Below are 17,576 nucleotides of genomic sequence, written 5' to 3'. Positions count from 1 at the left end.
GTATATCGCGATACATTTGCATCCTCCCTCTCTCGTTCTACGAGCTCTTCGGGGTCCGCCCTTTTGGGCCCCGGCCCTCGGTGGCTTGGCGGTTCCTCACCTTTTGGGTGGTTTTTCCCTGGTGGCAGTGGTGTCTGCTGGGCAAGGGGGCGTGCGGGGGTCGTTCCTCCGCTCCCCTCCCTTCTTGCGGGTTTCGCCGGACGTGGTTGTTCCTCCGGCATGACCCCCGTGTCCATCCCGGGGTTCCTTCCCTGGGGCCCCGGACTCGGGTGGTATCTTTACCACTTTTTCCCTGCCGACGCGGTTCCTCTCTTGTCCGTGCTGGTTGTTCGACGTGCTGTTTTGGCTTCTCTTGGCCGCACGTCTTTCCTTGCCCGGTGGGCTGGCCTGTTTTGTGTCTTTTGGCCCGGTTCGTTCGGGCCACTAGCCCTCTTCCCGCCTTGGTCGCTGGCTTTCACAGGCTAGCATCCTTCCCTGCGCTTCGCTGGGTTCGGTGGATCCGGCGGGGGTCCAGGGTCGGTCCGCGGGGGGCGGCTCTGTCCCCTGGGCCCCCTTCTTGGGTGTCTCCTCTGTGGAGTTTTACCAGGCTTCGGCGTGGTCGTCCCCCGCCTTGTAGGTGGGTCTCTAGCAGTCCCGGGGGGACTTCACTGGGGCCGTTCTGAGTGCTGGAGCTGCGACTCCTGGTTGGCCTTCCTTTCCTGGAGGTCTTGATTTCAGGTTTCCTAGGATCCCTGTTTTCTTTTCATTTCTTCTACATCAACCTTGTGTTGGTTTCGCGGCATCACCGTGTGGTGTGGTTCTTCTGGTGGTCAATGAAGCCTTGTTGGCTTGGGTATTGGCTCACTTTGTAACTCAGGGGGCGAGGAAGACTAACGAGGAGGTAATGCCCCGGTTACTTACCGGTAATCTTCATTACTCCGAGTATAGTCTTCCTCGCCACATGAGTTCCCTCCCCCCCCCCCTGTCTGGCTATCGGCTTCATTGTTTGCTTGGTAGATCAGGCTGATTGGTTGGGCCGGCCCGCCTCTTATAGAGGTCAGGTGGGACTGGTCGGCCATGTTGGGAGGGGGTGGGAGGTGGTTTCTTTTTGCTTTGGAGGGTTCTGTTGTGGAGCTAAAGCTCACTTTGTAACTCATGTGGCGAGGAAGACTATACTCGGAGTAATGAAGATTACGGGTAAGTAACCGGGGCATTTTCAACTATAACTAAAAACGTGGTAGCTAATGGAATCCGATACTGTTAAGAAAGTAAAAATGAACTTTGAACTTGATTAGAACCAGAATCCCTGCCCTCATAATTATTGTTAATTGTGTAGCCCTATTGTTGAAAATATCCAAAACATAACTACATCGTTTAAGTTTCAGACCGTCTGCGTGATGAACAATGTTAGCATTAAAGCAAAAAAATGAAAGCAGCAAAGACGTCACAGCATTTAACAAATTATACACACTCCTTAAATATTTACTATCGCGAGGATATAGCAGCCTCATTAAATGCTTATATTACACTGCATAGAATAAGTTAAATTTAGGTTCGCAGTCCACCTCATGCAATAGACAAATGCATCGATTTAAAATGTGGGGAAAAATATTTGGTTATAATTATAGATCTTTTAAGTAGGCTCCGCATTAGAGTAAAGTGGCACGGAGTGGAGTAAAGAGGAGGGGTGGGAGTGGCATAGAGGGGGGTAGGGTGGCCTAGAGTGAAGTGGCAGAGTAGGGTAGAATGAAGTGCCAAGGGGAGAGGTGTGGCGCCAGGGCGACTGACGCTGGGGATCACGGTTCGATCCCTGGCTCCGGCGGCAGGGGTCTGCCCAGCACCATGGGACTCTGAGAATGAGCAACAGCTCGCTTAATCTTCCCAACGGCCCCCAGCGCCGAAATACCCCTTCGGGGGTGATTCGTTCACTATACAAGTAATGGATTTACATTCAGATAGAGAGGCAGAGAGTGGACGATAATAGAGTGAAGTTAAGTGGCATAGAGTGTTGCGGAGTGGAGTAGAGTGGAGTATCCATACAGTGGCGTGAAGTAGAGTGACATGAAGTAGAGCAGCGTGAAGTAGAGCGGCGTGAAGTAGAGTGGCATGAAGTAGAGTGGAGAAGACTGTCATGGAGAGGAGTAGAGTGTCATAAAGTGGAGTATCGTGGAGTGGCATGGAGTGTTGCAGAGCGGACATGAGCGGAGTGGTGTAGAATTGAATTGCGTAGAGTGGCGTGGAGCAGAGTGGCGTGGAGCAGAGTGGCGTGGAGCAGAGTGGCGTGGAGCAGAGTGGTGTGGAGTAGTGTAGCGTGGCGCAGAATGGAGTCATGTAGAGTGGTGTAGAATGCAGAAGAGTAGAGTGGAGATGGGAGTACAGTGGCACAGAGTGGAGTAGGGAGGGGGAGAGTGGTTTTAGCTTTTTATTTGTTTCTGTGCTTGATTGAATTTGGATGCCACACGCACTCTGCACTTTTTAGAAACGATCCGCATCAATTACTGTGAACGCAACTAACCAGGAAGTGGATGCGGGCTCTTGGAGTTTTGCCTCACGTGGACATAGAGCCGCACCATTTTGGGAGGTCGGCGCTCTAGTCCCTTCATGTATAAAAACGGAGCGGCTGCGCGGCCGCAGTTAGTCTCACACTAAGGGGCCGATTATGATGGCGGACGGACCTGAGTCCGTCTGCCACCATAGAGTAGGAGGGAACCTCTGCATTGCCTGCGGAGTTCCCTCCTGTGCAATTAGGATGTGACCTCCACCCTGGCGGTCACATCCTCACTCTTTAACATTGCAGCGGCAGCTTCAAGGTGCACCTGCCGCAATATTAAAAATGCATGCACGGCATTTGCGTGCACAAAGCAGCAGGCACCGCGCGGTGCCTGTCGCTTTGCCCACACAAATGCAGGGGGGTACCATAGGTACCCCCCATGTGCACCCCCCAGTCCCCTTCACCCAGGGGGCCCGCAACGGGCCCCCGAAGTGAAGCTCCGTATGCTTTTCCACGGCGGAAAAGCCACAGTGGAAAAGCATACTTTGTACTTCATCCTAATATGGATGGCGGTGTCTGATAGACACCGCCGGCCATGTTAATGCTTTTCCGCCGCGGTTGCCTTCCGACCGTGGCGGAAAAACATTAACATGGCCGGACAGATTGTGGGACCCACCAGCCATCCTAATTTGGCGGTGGGTCTTTCAAGCCTCTGCGGCGGATTTCCCGCATCCTCCGGGCCGGCGGTGGCTTCCGCCGGCCCGGAGGATGCGGGAAATCCGCCATCGTAATGACCCCCTAAATACGGATCGCATCTCTGTGACTCAGGCTGCTTAAGGAGGAGTTTTTAACTGTTTTTAAGAGTTCTGTCTAAGACTGTATTTTTAGCTTTTTATTTGTTTCTGTGCTTGATTGACTTTGTATGCCGCACGCACACACACTCTTCACTTCTTAGAGACGCTGCGGATCAATTACTGTGAATGCGGCTAAACCAGGTAGTTGGTGCGGGCTCTTGGAGTTTTGCCTCACGTTGGGGACCTAGAGCGCTACCATTTTGGGAGGTAGGCGCTCTAGTCCAATCATGTAAAAAAACAGACGCAGCCCGGCCGCACATCGGTCGCATCACTGGTGCGCCGAAGGCGCGCCAGATGCAAGCCCGCCTGCGTCCCGGACGCGGCCGGAGCGGTTATGCTGCCCGTAGAGCCTCTGATGCAATGCATACTGTACAGTATTGGTGGGAGACACAGCTTCAGTTATGCTCCGCTGCTACGTGTAGCAGCACTGCAGCTCTAAATGCTTTTGACTTTTTTTCACATTGTTCGCACTGCAACTGGTCTCCGGTTACAACCGAGGACGAGATACATATGGGGCTAACCTTCAGAAGGGAAAAAGTCAATGAAAGAGGTCATGGAAAGCAGTTTAAAGCAATAATGCCTAATAGCCGCTCGCTGCAAAAACATGAGGCGCAAATACATGACCTACTAGTAGATGAGAATCCAGACTTCCTGTTTCTTACTGAAACAAGGCTGTTGGACGCCTCTAATCCCACCATAGCATCTGCCATTCCGGCGAATTATAGAATTATTAGGAAGGATCGCGAGGGGGGAGGTGGTGGTGTCGCCATCATTTTTAAAGAGGAGATCAAGTGTGCCGCCATATCACTAGATGTAGTGGCAGGTGCAGAATGTTTGGGTTTCCGCTGCATTTAGTAATCTCAGCATTGTATCGCTGGGATGCTGATCTATAGACCACCTGGTACATCCTGTAATTTTATTAGGTCCCTCCATGAATGTATTACATCGCAGGCTTTTAAATGTAAACATCGTTTGATACTGGGGGACCACACCTTACATATGGAAAAGCCATCGGATCCTCAGGTGGTTGCCTTGCTGGAAATAATGTCGGCTTGCAAGCTAATGCCCATCATTAAGGAGCCCACACATAAGATGGGTCATGTATTAGACCAATTCTTTTGCAACACAAAGTTGGTCACAGATTACCCGATCCCTATTACTTGGTCGGATTATTTTCTAGTCCTATTTCGGATATCAGCCACAGGGCTTTCAGGAACTAAAGTTGCTGAATATAATTTCCGAGCTCTTAATAAGATATCGCTACCATCCCTACAGAGGGCACTCGCCTCATCTGTACCCTCACTGTCAGGCAAATCCTGCAGTGGATGCCTGTGCCATAGACTTATGGTAAGTACGAACATCGACGTGGCAGCACCTTCGACCATGCATACCTTTAGAGGAACCTGTCACTCAGTCCCCTGGTTCAAGGAATCCTTCACAGTCAGTAAAAGGGAATGTAAAAAGCTTGAAAGGAAGTGGTGTATCCTTTATTTCTTGGAAGATAGGAATATTTATAGGGCAGCCTTAAAAGTACATTACAAAATGGTGAAAGAGGCCAAGATAAACTATTGGCAGAGCAAAATCGCGGTTACAAAAAATAACAGCAAGGAGATCTTTGGGATCGTGAAGTCTTTTACGGCTCCAAAGGCAATCAGTAAAGCAGCCGCATTGTCAGCGGACTGGACTCACCTGGTGGCCCAGTCCTTCCATGCTAAAATAGTGACAATCCAGCAGTCCTTCTCTGTGTCATCCAAAGATAACAGGCCCTCGTTTAGTATGGAAGGGGATACAATTAGGCCCCCTCCATCCTTGGAGCTCCCACAAGGCCCTCAGTTATTACACTTCCCGGCTACTGAAATTGGCGATTCACTTTCTTATCTGATGAGCCTGAAATCTGGTTCACGTGTAGATGTGTGCCCCGCGATGCTTTTACCAGCCCTTGCTCCCACCATAAATCAACAAGGTTTTGAACTCTTCTTTGGCAGCTGGCATTGTGCCGCCTCTCTGGAAACAGTCAAAAGTCCTGCCCCTCCTAAAAAACCACATACCCGCATATTACAGGCCTATCTCCCTCCTTCCGGCATTCTCCAAAGTGCTGGAGAAGCACATTAACAAAATAATCATAGAGTTTGCTGAAAATCAATCTTTTGCACCCTTTGCACCCCACTCAGTCAGGTTTCAGGGCTAGTTACAGCACAGAAACTGCCCTGTTGGAGGTGACGGAACATCTAGAGGAGAAGCTGGATCGGGGGGCAGGGCGATCCTCCTATTGTTGGACCTGTCTGCAGTGTTCGACACAGTGCCACATAGGATGCCTCCTCGATAGACTGGAAAATATGGGTATTGGAGGAAGGGCCCTAGCCTGGTTAGCATCCTACCTGGAGGACAGAGAAAAAACAAGTTACTTACCTGTACACTATGGTTCTCCAGTATTATCTTTCATAGATTCACAAGCTTGTATCTTCCCCGTCGTCATGGTGGGAGTCTTACGGTAACAGAATGACTATAGCAGTATCATAGAGTAAAACACTGCATAGAAAGTCCTATAGGGAACCATTATATTTGGTTGCCAAACCACCTCATTATTTGGACCAAAACTCAGCCAATCAGCTGCCAGCCCTGACATCACACTCCCCAGTAGAACCATCATACTTCAGATTTCCAACCCGAGTGAGAGCCAAAGATATATCTTGAGATAAGAGGTCTACCTGAGTAACGGGGAGGTGGGAGGGTCGCATGTGAATCTATGAAAGATAATACTGGAGAACCATAGTGTACAGGTAACTAGTTTTTTCTCCAGTATTAAATCTTTCATAGATTCACATGCTTGTATCAGACTAGCGAGCAGTAACTAAAGAAGATGCGTTGCTCAGGCTAGAACCTCACAGACTGTGGTCTCTGCTCCTATTTTATGCATATAAATAAACAGCATCTTAGAATAGTGTTTTTTTTTTAAATTGTACACACAGCATGTCTGTTGAACAAACGGAATTCCAATAAAGCAAAAGTATAACCTTGAAAGAAAGCAAATATACACACATTGATATATAAATATATATAAACATTTATATATAAGTATAAACTCTTTAGCAATACCTCAATGAAATAGATGGCGAAGAACTGCTTGTCCCACTGCTGCATCATGTCGCCATGCTGTATCTAGACAATAGTGTCTAGTAAAAGTGTGCACATTTTTCCACGTTGCTGCTCGACAAATGTCTGGCAGTGACACTCCTGCAAAAAGGGCTGTAGAAGTTGCCATTTTTCTGGTGGAATGTGCATGTACTTTGGATTGGAGAGGATTACCGGCTTTGTCATGGCACAGAGAGATAGCTGAAGAAATCCATCTAGAAATACTGGCTCTTGAAAGCGCCAACCCTTTTCTTGGACCAGAAAATGCTACAAAAAGCTCGTTTGTGTTTCTGAACGACTTTGTCCTGTCAATGTAGAACTTTAGACATCTTTTAATGTCTATGGAGTGTAGAGATTGCTCCGAAGGCGACGAAGGATCCTTAAAAAATTTAGGCAGTACCACAGGTTCGTTTAGATGAAATACGAAAGGAACCATAGGGATGAATTTAGGATTTGTCCTCAAGACAACCTTGTCAGGACGAAATTGGAGAAAAGGTTCAGAAATCGAGAAAGCCTGAATTTCACTTACTCTCCTTGCTGAAGTGAGATCTAAAAGCAAGGCCGTTTTCAATGAGAGAAATTGCAAATCTGTTTTATGTATTGGTTCAAAAGGAGACTTCATGAGTTGTGCTAGAACCATGTTAAGCTGCCATGAGACCTTTATAGAAGCATAAGAAAGTTTTGCTCTAGCCAGATGCAAAAGATAAGGCAGGATTTATTCTGAAGAAATATTAAAAGGATGAAGATTTCGAGAAGCGCACCATCGACAAAACCTCCTCCATTTTGCCATATAGGTCTTGTTCATAGAGATCGTCCGTGATTTGGAAAGAAACTCTCTGAATGCTTGAGAAATATTCAAAGATTGAAACTCATGTTCATAAAGTTCCATGCCGATAAATTGAGCGATTTCAAATTCGGATGAAGAATTTGGCCTTTGTTCATGGAAATCAAATTCTGAGAGAGGGGGAACTGAATCCTGGGTGCCACTGACAGCTTGAGGAGATGGGAGAACCACGCTTGTCTCGGCCAAGCTGGAGCTATGAGAATCAAGTGGCACGGCTCCGATTTCATTTTCCGGATCACTTTTGAAATTAGAGGGAATGGGGGAAAAGGCATTTTTGAACATTCCTGTCCAGCACATTTGGAGAGCATTGCCCCACGATCCTTTCTGATATAATCTGCTTGCGAAGTGCTTGCATTTTGAGTTGCGAACTGTCGCGAAAAGGTCCTGTGACGGGGTCCCCATAGGCGGAAGAGCTGGAACAGGTGATTCTGATGTAATTCCCATTCGTGAGAGACACTTGGAGATTTGCTGAGAGCATCTGCCCTCGAGTTGTTCACTCCCGGAATGTGCTGCACTTGCAGCGAGATGTTGTGGAGAAGTAACCACCTCCAAATCTCCTGCGCTTGTCTTGAGAGAAGTTCCGACCTTGTACCCCCTTGTTTTAGCAGGTAAAACATGGTAGTTGTGCTGTCGGTCCTGACTAGAACCGTGGAACCTCTGATCCTGGGTAGAAAAGCTTGTAATCCCAAGAACACTGCTTTTAACTCTAGTAGGTTGATGTGAAGATGCGATTCCCTTTCTGACCAATGACCTTGAATGACCAAGTCTTGAAGATGAGCCCCCCAAACTTGCAGAGATGAGTCTGTCATCATAACTTAACTGTGATGTTGAGGCTCAAATATCAGACCTTTTGTTAAGTGTTTTCTGATTATCCACCATGACAGAGCTCTTTTTATCTGAGGAGAGATGGACACTCTATCTTCGACAGATCCTAGGGATTGGATCCACTGTTTGTCCAGAAGTTCTTGAAGAGGCCTCATATGCAGCCTGCAATTGGGAAGCAACGGGATACAATAAGACATCATTCCCAACAATGACTTGTAGATTCTCACTGAAGTGAACTTCTTTTTTCGCATAAGAGATGCCAGATTTAGTATCTTTTGAACCCGTTCCTCTGAAGGGTAAGCTTTCGCTTCTTTTGTGCGAAGCATAGCTCCTAGAAACTGAAGAGACAGACGGGAGAAGACATGACTTTTCCATGTTGACTTTCAAACCGAGACGTCTGAAGAGATCCATGCAACGCCGCAGAGAGAGCTGCGTTTCCTGAAATGAAGCGCCTTTTATGAGCCAGTCTTCCAGGTACGGGAAGACTTAAAGACCTTGAAGTCTTAAGTGAGCTGCCTCTGGTGCCATACACTTCGTGAAAACCCTTGGGGCTGACTTCAGACCGAATGTCAAGACTTTGAATTGGTAGTGGCGCCCCGCCACCATAAAGCAAATACATTTTCTGTGTTTTATGTGGATTGGAATATGAAAATAAGCATCTAAGAGGTCCAGGGATGCTAGATAGTCTCCTCGCCAAAGTAGTAGTAATATTTCTTGAAGGGATAACATGCGAAATGAAATCTTTTTGATGAATTTGTTCAAACTTCTTAGGTCCATTCCCTGCCACCATTTCCCTGTAAGTTTTTCTTTATTAGAAAGAAATGCAAATAAAAGCCTTTCCCTTGTTGATGCTGTGGCACTTCTTCTATTGCCTCCTTTCGCAAGAGAGATAAAATTTCCATTTTTAGAGCAGACAGGTGCCGCTGTTTTCGGAGGATAGGAGGCTGATGCGGAGGCTTCTGTATAAATTCCAGGGTATGGCCCTGATGGATTATGTCCAAAACCCATTTGTCAATTGTAATGGACTTCCATATTTGTTAGAATAGAGCTAGATAATGGTTGCTGGAGTTTGGACAGGTGGTGGGAGCAATGCTGACGTCACTGTCTTCTATTAGGCTGTTGAGCCTTGCCTCTAACTGATGGTTTTCCTCTTGTCTGTTGCTGATATGAGGAACCTGAGGAGCGAAACGGCTGACCACTTGAGAACTGACGATATCCCTGTTGATTATAAGGCTGATATCTGCCAGATTGATATGCCGGTCTCTGGGTATATTGTCCCCTTGACCTTCTCCTTCGAAAGGATTGAAACTTCCCTTGCTGCAAAGATCCTAGTGCCCGTGCCGTATCAGTGTCGGCCTTGATGCCTTGAAGGGCTTCCTCAATAGGTTTACCAAACAGATGTTCTCCATCAAACGGCATGTCAATTATCTTAGTTTGCACTTCAGGTCTAAAAGAAATAACCTTAAGCCATCCCTGTCTTCGCAGCGCGACAACCGCTGCCATCTGACTAAAGGAAAGCGACAACATATCCATGGCTATATCGATGGACTCAGAAGCTGCTCTGGAACCATCCTGGATGATGGTAGCTGCCTCTTCTTTTTTATCTTCTGGCAAGTGAGACAATACAGGAGATATATCCGACCACATCTGGCGATTGTATCTAATGAGGAGAGCTAAGGCATTTGCAGCTCTAATTGTTGCTGCCGTCAACACAGCAAAGAGCTTCCCCGCTCCATCCATGCGTCTTCCTTCCTTGTCCGGAGGCGCTGCAGTTGTTGATACCGGGAGCGTATTTTTTGAGTGGAAGGTGTAGGTAGAGGTGGAGGCTGAGCCTTCTGAACCTGAACAGGACTTGTAACAGACTTTGAAGTGGAAGTGTTCGCCTCTGGGAATGGGCGATAGTAGTCATTTATCATATGGCGAAGGTCTGTTACCAGGGAAAATTGGCATAGAGACATTTTCCTCTCTCACCTCTTGTTGCACCTCCTCTTCTTCTTCATAGACGTAAGACAGCTGAAAAGACTCATATCTCTTTTCCTGCACTGGACGATCTTGGAAAGAAAAGACCTCCTGTTCCTCTTGGTACTCCTCATCATCAGTGTTATCTGTAGCTGGTATGGACTATAAGCTACTCCAGATTCCTCATCCTCATATTGCCTTTGCAACAGAGTTGAAGATGGCAACGGTGAAACCTTGGTCCAACTGGCAAAGTCAGTAGATTTTTTCGTCGACAACGGGTGGAAGGAGTTTAAAGTAATGGAGGTTTTTTTCTTTGGAGACTTGAAATGCGTCGTCTCCCCTCGTCGTCGAAATTCGGATTATCGTCGGCGATGTCATCGACGTCAATGATGTCGTCGCGGATGGCGTCGACGAGGTTGTCATCAACGGCGCGGTCGTCGACGGTGTCGAAGTTGATCTTCCTGTCGACGAGATAGACGTCGAACCTTTCGTCGACGGCGCTGTCTTAGTCGTCGACGAAGCTGTCGTCATCAAAATTGTCGTCGTCGACGGTGTCGTCATTTTGACAGGAATTACAGCTGGAGATGCTCCTACCTTGGAAGAGGGAGCAGATGACACCTACCTTGAAACAGAGGGTCGTTTCAACGGCGTTTGAGGCAAAGAAGATGAAGAAGCCTCTTTTTCTTTTGTTTTTTGCTTTTTAGCAACCAATTTCTCTTCAGGAACCGAACACTTTCTTTTCTTGGGAGTCTGAGGATTAACTTCTTCTTCAGAGTCCGAATCTGTAGTGGACTTCTTTTTTTGAAGCCACAATAATAAACGTGCCTCCCTGTCCCCTCAAGGTTTTAGCCGAAAAAGTCTCACAATGCTTTCAGTATTTAGGGACATGTTTAGGGTGGAGACAGTATAAGCAATCCTTATGTGGATCCTCAGAATAAAGTGTAGGTTTTCCACAGGATCTGCAGGGCCTGAAAAGCCTCTTTTTAGAGCCTTCAGCCATTGTAGTTAAAGGAAAAAAAAACAGTACCTCAATCCAGAAGCAAGAAAACCTTCAGTTGAGCAAGGTGAAAAGTTCACAGAAAGTAAACTGAACAGAGCTCAGGGAGACTCCTTTTCACACGAAGGCGGTTGGAAATCTGAGGTATGACGGTTCTACTGGGGAGTGTGATGTCAGGGCTGGCAGCTGATTGGCTGAGTTTTGGTCCAAATAATGAGGTGGTTTGGCAACCAAATATAATGGTCCCCTACGGGACTTTCTATGCAGTGTTTTACTCTATGATACTGCTATAGTCATTCTGTTGCCGTGAGACTCCCACCACGATGACGGGGAAGATACAAGCATGTGAATCTATGAAAGATTCAATACTGGAGAACAGATTATCTGGACTTCCCCTTTTTCATCTCCAATGCCCAGCTTACAGGTGGGAGTCCATCAGAGCTCCTGCCTTAGCCCAACGCGTTTTAACCTGTATATGTACATCTAGCAACTGGTGGAGACCTATGGTGCAGAGATAATTTAATATGCGGATGACACTCAGCTGATCTTCTCTTGCACTAGAGGCAATGAGTTTGATGGGGGTGTGATTAGATCTTGCCTTACAGAGGTCTTGGGGTCACTGGAGGAGAACCAGCTTAAGTGAAACTCGGACAAATCTGAAATTGTTTTCTTTGGCCTGCCCGCAGTGCACAACTGGAGTCAAGGATGGACAGAAGAATTCCCCCTCCCCCCGTGTGGCTCAATCAACAGTTAGGAATCTGGGAATCCATATTGATAATGCTTTTTCTAAGCGTTCCCAAGTTCAGACCTTAGTGGCGACCTGTTTTGGACTACTTCAGATGGTGAGAAAGTTTCTACTGCACCTCCCGTTTGATTCTAGGAGCACTGTGGTCCAGGCACTGATCACATCCAGACTAGACTATGGGAACATTCTCTACCAGGGCCTGCCGGATTTTCTCCTGCAGCGTCTCCTGGTGGTGCAAAACTTAGCAGCCAGGGCAATTCTCCATCCACAACCTAGGTGCCACATGGCACCTCATCTTAAAGCCCTTCACTGTCTCCTGGTGAGGGAGCGGATCAAGTTTAAGACCATGGTAACTTTCTTTAAAGCTCCCCATGGCAAGGGGGCCAGTAACTCAGAAGCTGTGTCTGTTGGTACGCTCCGACAAGAGCCCTTAGATCAACCTCTGCGGCGTATGCATGTGTCCCAAAGATGCGCCGGGCATGTAGGAGCGGTAAATCCTTCAGCCTCCTGGGGGCACAGTCATGGAACAATCTCCTGTTGGCCCTTAGACTCTCTACGGACCTTACAAATTTTAAAAAACTGTTGAAAACTTGGCTTTTTAGGAGTTAAACCATCTACTGGACAGTACTGTGTGATTTGGCAGCGCCTGGACACTCCAGAGTAGCTGAGCGCTTTATAAATTCCAGTCATTCATTCATTTGTGAAGAGTGATGGAGAGTAGATTAGAGTGGAGGGCTGTAGAGGGGCATAGCACAGATTAGAAAAGATTCAGAGTGCAGTATAGTGGCACAGTGTTATAGAGAGGCATGGAGTGTCATAGTGTGGAGTGTGGAGTGTCGCAGTGTGGAGTGGTGTAGGGTGTTGTGGAGTGGCGGACAGTGTACTTTAGTGGAGTAGAGTGTTGTTGAGTGAAGTGGTGTAGAGTATCATGGATTTGTCATATAGTGGAGTGGCATAGAGTGGAGAGGAGTGGTGTAGAGTTGTGAGAAGTGGTGTGGAGTGGAGAGAAGTGATGTAGAGTGGAGTGGCGTAAAGAAGAGTGGCGTAGAGGAGGTAGAGGAGAGTGATGTACAGTGTCATGTCTGTACTTCCTCCTACCAGCACCATTATCAGGAAGGTGAAATAAGAAGCAAGTGCTTTGCAACCCTAAGGATAAGATTACAAATCAGCTAATTTCTCAGGAGGAGCTCACGAAGAAGGCACTTTGCATAAGTATTTCTGGCAGAGGGAAAAGGCACTGCGTAGTAGGCACTAAGCAGGGAGGGTTATGGCACGGTCTTAGTCTTTCTCATGGGACCCACTAACTACCTTTACTTGCTATCACAGTCCTATGAATACCTTCTCCATCAATCAATACAGCTTAAGTAATTAACCACTTGATATCTCAGAGTAGACAGTACAATGTTAATCAACACATTTTCATCAGAAAACCTATTATAGGTATTAAAAGGACAGTTACGACAGACTTTTTTCTATTTCTCACTACATGCTGCTACTCAATATCTGTAGGCACCTACCATTCACAGGGCTGTAGAGACCGGAATGCGTGAAGAGATGCATCCATACCAGCAAAATCCCAAAACTTTACATCATAGTCATATCCACCAGTCACTAAACGAGCACCTGAAGGATCAAGACCTAAAGCAGAAACCTGAAATTAAAAAGGCAAACAAAATTAATATAATTAAGTGAATATAAAGAAATGTTAATAAAGTTCTGACAAACGTTATATGCTCTAATTTGTGTTTTGTTTATACAATTAATATGAGGCTTCAGAGTAAGAGATCAAGCACTTTTCCATCAACCTGGTGCCTAACACCCTTTTGTGGGCCAGCTCCTTCTGGGGTTGGCAAAGAGTTATACAGACATTAGTGGTAGCTCAATTAACAAGCACTGGCAAAGTTAATAGCCCTGACTTAATTTTGGGAAGCGTTTGAAACCGATGATCAGTTGTATGTGCTATTCTACCAGCCATGTATGTGCTGTTCTACCAGCCATAAAAAAAAAATCTCTTAAGGAAGCAACATTCTATTCTATAAACATATGGAAGCTGGGAATATATCCTGTTTGCAGAACAATTTACATAATATTGAATAAAAAAAAGGCATCATAAAAACGAAATATGTGCTCTATAAAAACAGCAACTAACAATATGAATATGAGGACTAGCACAGATATATAAATAATCTAAAAAAATATAGCGCACCTTCGAATGGATTGGTCTAGGGTATTGTTATTATCAGAGCTCACACAACATTTTAAAACAACTTCTACCCCTTGAAAGTATTTCAAAAGATAGATGTACCAATGTTAGTTCCTCAAAACTAACATTGCTTAGTGGGCCTTATAAATCTGTATAATCCGTACAGCTCTCTGGCTGCTAATATATTACAGCGGAACAGAAGTCAATAGGGACCAGCGGATACAAGTAACTGTAACCTTCTTTATATGAAAAAGGGCAGTACGTCCTCAGAAATGATAACAGAAATGTAACTTTCAAAGTTTTATTAAGTGCGCAAAACAGAATTAAGTGCAAGACGGTTTGTTTAGTCTTGTTATCACATGGGCTTGAGAGGAAGGTTATCCGACCAACTACATTGATGGGGAATGGCTCCCAAAAAGCGCACTGTCCTCAAGCGGAATATGGTAAGATAAAATCTATAGGGTGGGTTCATAAAAAAAGTAAGATAAAATTGCATAAGGTTAGTCAAGACACTTAGATTTTCAAAACACAGCAAACCCTGCCCACTCAATGCCTGCTGGTGGTGTTGGTTTGCCCTTAAATAATATGCTGATCTGATAATGTACTATGCATGGAGGGGCATTCTAGAGAGGTCATTTAAAAAGTCAAATAATCCCACTTCATGAAACATACATTTCAGATAACTGAACAAATGAATCATCTCCACGTTAGACAAAGTAAGGCAATCAGTAATAACAGATCGTGTGAAATTTAAATCCAGTGAAAGCCATACCTTTGTCCATAAGACTATAGGGGCAAGGCCTACGTGGTCCTTTATGTACTCTAGGACCAGTTCAGAGTGGCAGAAAGTGGTCGATGCGCTATTAAGTACCATTAAAAGCCCTCTAAAGAATTTATTCTCTACCACTTCGAGCTTGCCACAATTACTGTTGCCCCAAGCACCTTCATCATAGGATGCAATCGAGGGGCACTTTGCTTTATAGTTATCATCTCTTTAACTGGTTTCTGTCCCAGTTTAACTGCAAATCAATAAAAAGCCTCCACTGCCCTCGATGTATGCTGAACTATTACAGTCTGTAACGGGGCTAATGAAAGCAGAATATTAAAAAGAATTCCCAAGTAAGAAAAATTATTAACTCTCTCAATCAAGTTACCCTGTACCACAAATGCTTTAGAAATGGTGAACTTAAGGCCACATGCCATGACATAAGATTCTTTACGGTCCACTTTTAAATCAGGAGGTGTTATAAAATCTACAAAAGCGTCGAAAGATTTCTGTAGACTATTGGCTGTTCTTGATACAACTTTGGCGAACCCACTCAGTCGAGAGAATTGGAATTTTCTCGCCGGCTGTTCCATAACGGATTCTAACCGGTGTATTTGTAATGCAACCTACGTTGAAGAACAACTAAAGGTTCCTCCACCCCCATTTCCCCCATCATGACCCACAATCTGTCCCGATTGACAGTATCAAAAGCACAGGATAGGTCCATGAAGGTCAGATGTAAAGAGATCTTCATGGACTTAGTGTACCTACTGACGATCAGTGACAGATTGAGAAATTGTTCTGTCTTGCTCATTCCGCGTCTAAAACCATACTGTGCCTTTGAAAGCACATTATTAACAGATGCCCAATCTTCTAGACGAGCCAGAAGTACCCTGATGAGTCATCAAAGGAAATACATCAAAGAACACATATTGACTCTGGTCATGCAACAGGACTACTTAAGCTCCATCTCCAAAATCTATTGGAAACACAAATGGAAAACTATCAGACACAAAATGTTGTTGCCCTGCAGAGCAGCCCACCCAGTCAACAGCAAACAATGAAAACCACATGAAAACCAATGTCTGAAGGAGGCCCTCTCAAATCCAAATCCGAATTTCTGTCTCTACTTCTTATTGAAGGTTCTTGAAGAATTAATAGCATTAGGTCCCCAAGTAAGTATTGTGGGGTGTAGCCAGCCCAAAAAAAGAGGTCCTGCCTAGACAGAAACCATTTTGCAGAATAGCAATCGATATAAAAGTTTATGTACAGGAAACTGCATTACCTTAAATAAACTAAATAATCAACATCATAAACACAAAACATATTTGCTGTGTAGTTGTAGAAATAATGGGACTGTAAGGTAAACCCACAACTGCTGGCGTGTACTACACACTTTCTCAATTTCCCTAATAATTATGGCTCACACACAAGATGTACATACACGTTATATGTGCATACTGGGTCCTCTTTTGTATAATTTCGAGTCACCTGGGCAGTCAAAGCGTTAGGGAAACTGCAACACTTCCAAGTGAATAACTCCCATATCTAAGTCGGTATGGAAATGAAAAATCGCATTGATACACGACATGCAGCTCCTCAGCACCAAATTCTATAGAATTATATTGGTATTGATACAAACCCCCATTATTTATTCATCATAATAAAAGGAACGGTGCAGTTGACACATTTTTATGCACGTTTGAATACAAGAAAGAAAATGAAAAATGCACTCAAGATGGAAAAATATCAAAAGTCAACCGATTTGGGCACAACGGACCATTTTAAATCTGAGATCAATATGTAAATAGCTGCCTTTCCCTCTTAAAAAAAACACAGAAATCCATTACCAAACAGGCATTTGCAATGCAATAGGTCTCGCATTTACGAGAGTTTGAGCTATTGGCATAGTACAATAGCTTAAACTCTCGCAAATGCGAGACCTATTGCATTGCAAATACTTTTTTTTTAAAAGCGCCCCCATGCTGTGCATTCATGTTAATAGAGGCCACTCCCCTTTCTTTAGACGAGCTGTGTCTAAAGAAAGGTCTGCAGCTGTGACATTAAAGTGAAAGCGCGATATGGGGCGTTTTTACAAAAAAAGCATTTGTTTGTCCAGCTGATGAACAAAGGCTTTTTTTTAGGAAAGCGCCCCATGCGGTTTTACATTAATGGCGGCCGTGCCCCTTTCTTTAAACGCGGCTCATCTAAATAAAGGGGTGTGGCCTCCATTAACGTTGAAACACGGCATGGGATGCTTCTAAACGTGAATAAATAGTAGGGAAAAATGCAGCTGTGTTCAGCGCCGCAAATAAAACAAAAAACACAGTTGATGGACAGAATGCAGAACAATGTCTTACATTCACCCCAGTACAAAGATCTGGGACTAAATCCATCGTTTTTTTGCACTCCACACCACCCTAGGTCAGACAATGCCTATATGCAAATCAGCCTTGACCCTGTGCCTCATGGGAACAGTCCAGCCCGAACTACCAAGCCATGTCTTTCCTAGACCGGAATCAAGCATCCAAGGACCGGTTTCTGGCTATCAGCCTTCTTCAGCCTGGATAGCTTGACTCCAGTGATGTGGAGAGCCTGGGACTCACGTCTGAGCATACCCAGCCCACTCGGGGTGAAAATTGCAAAAAACACAGTTGATGGACAGAATGCAGAACAATGTCTTACATTCACCCCAGTACAAAGATCTGGGCCTAAATCCATCGTTTTTTTGCACTCCACACCACCCTAGGTCAGACACTGGCTATATGCAAATCAGCCTTG

The 17,576-nt window shown here is 45.4% G+C and overlaps 1 protein-coding gene across 1 annotated transcript in view; it reads right to left on the bottom strand.

The window, feature by feature from the left end:
• The window catches only part of WDR70 (WD repeat domain 70), a 1,742,574-nt gene that overhangs the window by 1,375,905 nt on the left and 349,093 nt on the right, over positions 1 to 17,576 (bottom strand). Inside the window, exon 6 of the mRNA XM_086960548.1 lies at positions 13,344 to 13,477. Within this exon, the coding sequence (XP_086816674.1) occupies positions 13,344 to 13,477 (134 nt within the window). The remainder of the gene's footprint in view (positions 1 to 13,343; positions 13,478 to 17,576) is intronic.

The sequence above is a fragment of the Lissotriton vulgaris genome, chromosome 3_1 (assembly GCF_964263255.1).
Source record: "Lissotriton vulgaris chromosome 3_1, aLisVul1.2, whole genome shotgun sequence".
Taxonomy (NCBI): domain Eukaryota; kingdom Metazoa; phylum Chordata; class Amphibia; order Caudata; family Salamandridae; genus Lissotriton; species Lissotriton vulgaris.
Note: the sequence above shows the minus strand (reverse complement) of the source record. Positions and strands in the feature narration are given on the sequence as shown.